The sequence below is a fragment of the Glycine soja genome, chromosome 18, assembly GCF_004193775.1.
Source record: "Glycine soja cultivar W05 chromosome 18, ASM419377v2, whole genome shotgun sequence".
NCBI classification, from domain to species: Eukaryota; Viridiplantae; Streptophyta; class Magnoliopsida; order Fabales; family Fabaceae; genus Glycine; species Glycine soja.
Window position 1 is genome coordinate 20561559 of NC_041019.1, and position 6312 is coordinate 20567870.

At 31.5% G+C, this 6312-nt stretch overlaps 1 protein-coding gene across 1 annotated transcript; it reads left to right on the forward strand.

The window, feature by feature from the left end:
• Nucleotides 1-1925: 1925 nt before the first annotated feature.
• On the forward strand, nt 1926-2738 carry LOC114397078. Its single transcript, XM_028359202.1, has one exon. It carries the CDS (start codon nt 1926-1928, stop codon nt 2736-2738), a length of 813 nt encoding a protein of 270 aa, XP_028215003.1.
• Nucleotides 2739-6312: the final 3574 nt, after the last annotated feature.

Below are 6312 nucleotides of genomic sequence, written 5' to 3' on the forward strand. Positions count from 1 at the left end.
AATGGATTTAGTATGATCCTTAGTTCTTTTTAATATTCCTATTCTACATTTTCTCTATAGTTTTGTTGTTGTTGTTTTATATGCTCATGATAAAACAAGTTTTTTTAGGTAAATAATCTTTGTACAAATTTTTGTTTTTACAACAATATCATTGCTTGGGGATTCTTTTTGCTCTTGTAGAAAACAAGAGCCTGCAATTCCCTACAAGATAAATATTTTGTATAATTTTTGTTATATCATATCTACTTACATACCCTAAATATCTACTTAATGTGGAAAATATGGTTTGGTTCCCTCGTAAGATTTTTTTTTTCTTTCATTTTTTAAATGTAAAGTAATTTAGGTAGATGTTCTCTATGTGCTATGTAGCGAATGTGTGGTTACATAATCATTATAGTTTAAGTGTTTTTTTTTTACCTTGATGACAAACTAGAGTTTCGGTTTCCATTAATATCAATTTTACTGTGTAGCTTTTCTTTAGACAATATTTTACACCTCACATTTCCAAAGAACGTGAAAATTAAAATGCCTTTTCATATAATTTGTACAATGAGACTTTCTCAGTTTATTTAAAGAAACACAAACTATTAAATAGAGCTATTATTAAGTGTCGAGATAGACACTGTTTCAAGTAATAAAACGATAACTTAATTAAATTTGAATTGACAATGATTGACATGCCATTGGTGAAAACATGTTCACACTAACTTTATACTTAGAATTTATTTTTTGTTCATGTGCAAAACAATTTCAATATAAATTTTTTCTTTGGATTTCTTTACTCAATCTAATTTAAACAATTTTATTTATTATTGTTACTATTATAATTATTTTTATTAATCTACTCACCCAATTCCAATAGGTTTGAAATTTGAATTCAATAATGACTTTTTGAAAATATTAATTTAAAAATACATATCGGTTATATATAAATATTCAACCTTTTAAATATTAAATTATTTTGGATAAACTTTGCAAACTTTTTTGTTTCGAAATACAATTTTAATTTTCTGAAAAGCGTTCTGATTATAATATTTGATCACCTAGAATATGTTATCCTCATGTTATTAGTGGAATATGCATATCATTAATTTTTTATTTTTAAACACTATGTTAGAGTAGATATATAAATAGGAAACATTGCAATGGGCATGCTTAAGGAGAAACAACCAAGAAGCCAAATGGACCAAGTTATGTTACTACTGGATTTCTTTTTTCTGTTAATATATAATGAAAGAATGACTTCTTTTAACATTTAGTTAAAGTTTCACAGATAACTTGATTATAAATAGTTAATGTTGCTCATAGTTTTAAACAATTTATATAAAAAAAATCCAATTTTATATTGTAAACATATATTTTCCATAAATTTGCAAATTTTCACATTAATATTATGAACAAATATAATTTTTTATTATTTTTTATTGTTAATTCAACCTACATTTTTCTTATAGTCGTATCTTTAATATGAAAATTTAACGTGAAAGATTATAATTGAGAACAAAACTTTCAACGGACATCCCTAGTGAGAAGCAACAAGGGAGTTAACAAATTATAGAAAGTTATACTTTTGGTTAGGTTGTTGTTGTAATTTGTAAGTGTGGGTTAGTAACATGCAAAACCATTGCAAAGTGAGGAAAACAAAGAAAATAATTTACAACAAACTTTAATCTATTTTTATATAAACAAAATTAATGTTAAAATAATGCTACCTAACTAACATAAAGGATAACCCGCCAACCGCCGCTATGCTTCTCCTCACCTTCCCTTCCCAACCACCTCCTTGAAATCCGATAACCATCTTAATGCCATTTTAACAGAAAAAATAACCTCACATTATAGCACATGTATAAATAACTCCCATTTCTAATTTTATTATCATTTCATTTCACCTCATTGGACATTCAATAACTTTAATTAAAAACATGAACAACATGCAAAATGAAACCTCAAGCGTTATGCAATTGAAAATGCAAGCTCTATCTATTCTCCGAATGCCCCCTTCATTTCACAAGTCTAAAGACGTTGCTCCCATTTCTTTGAAGCTCAACCAAAATTTCATTGGTGAAAATGAAATCCAAATTGACAACGAAGAAAATTTTGAAGAACAACAAGAGTTCATTTTTGCATGCTTCAGTACTCAAGGAATACTTACATTTGCTGATGAGATACTTGACAATGGCAAGATCCGTTTAACATCTACTACTTCTGACCATTCAGTTGGTTTTACCATCGAAGAAGACAATGACACCGTAGCTCTTCAACCACCATTGAAGAAGCTCTTTGTTGGTGAACAACTCAACAATTTTTTCTCACAATCAAAAGGTACATTGGAAGAATCGTGCAATGGGAATTCACAAAAAATGGCAACAGTTGAAGTTGAGACATCGAACAACAAATGCAAGAAGAGCAAATCCATGGGTTTCTCAAACACATGTAGACTGCCCAAAAGCACGAAGCTTCGAAGCAACAGTGATGGCAAACACACTTTTGTTCTCTTGAATCCTTTGGGGTCAATGCCAATGAAGTCCATTGAGGCAAAGGAAGAAAGTAATGTTTCAAAAAGAGGAAAAGATGGGAAATGCAAAACAACCTTGTCACCTCACGAGAAGTTTTATGTGATGAATAAAAAGAGAAAGGAAACCAATAAGCGAAAGTCATTCTTGCCTTATAGGAAAAACTTGATTGGGTTCTTCACCAACATTAATGGATTTAGTAGGATCCTTAGCCATTTTTGATATTCCAATTCTACATTTTCTAAATAGTTTTTTTGTTGTTTTATATGCTGATGATAAAACAACTTCTTTTAGGTAAATAATCTATGTACAAAATTTGGTGTTTACAACAATATCATCATTTGGGGATTGTTTTTGCTCTCGCAGAAAACAAGAGTTTGCAATTCCCTACAAGATAAATATTTTGTATATTTTTTAGTTATATAATATCTACTTACAGACCCTAAATATCTACTTAATGTGGAAAATATGGTTTGCTTCCTTCTTAAGACATTTTTTTTTCATTTTTTTGAGGTAAAGTAATTTAGGTAGATGTTCTTTATGCAATAAGTAGTGAATATGTATGGCTACATCATCATTATGGTTTAAGTTTTTTTATACCTTGATGACAAACTAGAGTTTGGGTTTCCATAGATATCGATTTTAATATGTAGCTTTTCTTTAGACACTATTTTCACCCCACATATCCAAACAACGTGAAAATTAAAATTCTCTTCATATAATTTGCACAATGAGACTTTCTCAATTTATTTAAATAAAAAAGAACTATTAATTGGAGCTATTATTCAGTGTCGAGATAGACATTGTTTCAAGTAATAAAATGATAACTTAATAATATTTTAATAGACAATGATTGTCATGCCACTGATGAAAACATGTTCACACTACCTTTATGCTTGAATTTATTTTTTGTTGATGTAGAAATTTCTACTCAACTCGAACACTCAAAATGCTGTTTTTTGCACCTTATCAGAAGAATACTCCAAAGTACATAGCTTCAGGAGTGCCAAAAAAATGTGGGACACTCTAGTTGTAACCTACAAAGGAATGTCATAGGTATAAAGGAAAAAATTAAGTGTCCTCACTTATAAGTATGAACTCTTCTCTATGGAAGAAGGAAAAAACATACAAAGTATGTTTGGATTCTAACCATTCTTAATGAATTGAGATCTCTAGGCATAACTTATGATAACTATGATCATATAGAAACAATCATGTGAATGTCACAAGTATAAAGGAAAACATTAAGTCTACTCACTCGTAAGTTTGAACTCTTCCCTATGGAAGAAGGCAAAAACATACAAAGTATGTTTGTATGCTTTCAAACCATTCTTAATGAATTAAAAATATCTAGATAGAACTTATGATAACTATGATCATATTGAAAAAATCTTTAGAAGTTCGTCTAGAAAATGGAGATCACAGGTAACAATGCTAAAGGCTTTAAAGAATCTTGACTCTATGTTCATTGAAGAATTAATTGGTAGTCTCAAGGTTCATGAACAAGAAATTTAGCAGGATGAAGGACTTAAGAAAGAAAATTATTTGGCTCTCAGCAATCAAAAGACCAAGAAGGTCTCATTTTCTTGAGAGCAAGCATTTAGAAGCTCGTTTAACACCCTTAAAGGTTAAAATTCTTCTAATGAAGAATATGAGGAAGTGTCTAATGAAGATGAACTTGCCTTCATCTCACAAAAGTTTTGAAAGATGAGGAAAAACAAAGGCGGATCTAGATGGAATAACTCCCAAAAAGAGTGCTCAAGGAAAGGAAAGATAAAGACAAAACTCCATAATATGCTATGCATGCAAGAAACCTGAACACTTCAAATCTAAATATATACCGTTCAAGAGAGGCACACTCATCTAAGGCATATATACAGTTCAAAAGGTTTTCACAACACTATATACATCAAGAGAGAAATAAGCTTTTTAACAACATACACGCAGGAAGATAAGGGCTCATTAAGGCATTATTAATCAATATCAAGACTACCTACATCACTTAACGACTTGCCATAATGTCCTACCGCAGTTCACGAGTTATAGAGATGGCCGGTCTCATAGCTCGTGGCTCAACAGTGGAATTTTGGTACAACGGACATTAAGGATATCACAAGCATCAATTAGTCTCATGCAATCATGCGAAAAGGAAAAACATGCAATAATTCCAACATAAACAATAGAATAATCACAAGAAATCACACAGAGTGCATAATAGAATATGCTAAGCACATAACACACTGGTCAAAAGGTTTGACCTGCTCTGATACCACTAAGTGTGACACCCTCTACCTTGATATACATATTTATATAATAAAATGCATGGAAATGTGGAGTTACATAAAAAGATATTTTATTTTCCAAGCATAAAAGAGTTCATATTGGTAAAAGGTTCACATCCACGTTAATCATCAAATCAAAAACTTATCAAATAAGGGTATGACAACATCTCTGGCCAAAAACAAGGCCGTCCATTTTTTTTACAAAAGAAAAGCAAGTTAAGTAGTAGAACAACATAAAGTAACATGTTCAGAACATTATGCAAATAATATAGAAATCCTTGCCTAATGCCACATCTTATTAGAGCGCTGCATCCCAGTGTCCTCTAGAACGAGATTCTTTAAAGTCATTCACCTAACCATCTACTCCCACAAACACAAGGTTCAAGATCATCATAGGATCCAAACACAAAAAACACACAGGGAGTGAGTTATCACATTCCTAAATAGGTAGAGATAAATGGAAGTACACACACACACACACACACACATATAATATAAGTATACCTTGCTCAACTTAGCATAATTCACATCATTTTAGCATTTATTATGTAACATAACTTGTCCCAAGGATTTAATCACAAAATCACATTCCACACCTTCACATTAATCACGTGTTCAAAAAAACACATCTCAAGTATAACACAACATCTCACACTCACACAATTCATTACACACCATTACGTAACAAGTCACAATGATCATTACACAGGCGTTATGCAACAGATACACTAAGACTTAATCCTATATGCAATGTGGTACCATGTCAGTGAAAAACCTCATCAGGTGCCTAGAAGTACATGACAAGACGGATCACACACTGGAAGTCAGGTCATTCTCACTAGGTGAAATCATAGGGAGACCAGTCAGAGTCATCCTGTTTTGTGAGAATACTCCAACCATGTGGGATCAGCACAGGTTTAAAGGAGAACTCAAAACGAGTGCATTTATCCCCAAAGCCTAGACTCTGAATCTATCTATGAATTATACAAAACACGCAACTCCTTAATTATTCTCAAAATAATTTTTACTCGTGACGCTTCAAAGTGATTAAACTTGTCGGGTTTCCATAGTGGATCCCATCACCATACTCGTCGCGCATTAATACATCGCCTTTAATGGATCTTACAATTGTGTGATTGTACAGTTCATAGCTCAACTCAATTCATATAATATCTCAATACACATGTATCTCAATTTATCACATACACCTAATCTCAATCACAATGTTATAATCTTAAAGCAACATGTTATCACACCTCATGAATCATATACAAATTACACAGTATTAATATATACATGACACAAACATAGACTTTACCTATGAACTATGCAATACACACAACTATGCAATTGTTTTCAAAATGATTTTAACTCATCGTGCCTCAAAGTGATTAGACTTGTTGGGTTCCCACAATAGAGCCCATCATAAAACCCGTCGTGCATTAACTCGTCGCCCTTAAAGGGTCTTATAGTTGTATGATTGTACAATTCATAGCTCACAACTTAATGCATAC

Bases quoted from the DNA above. Each gene is read 5' to 3' on its own strand.
- LOC114397078 (XM_028359202.1), top strand. From the start codon at position 1,926: ATGAACAACATGCAAAATGAAACCTCAAGCGTTATGCAATTGAAAATG.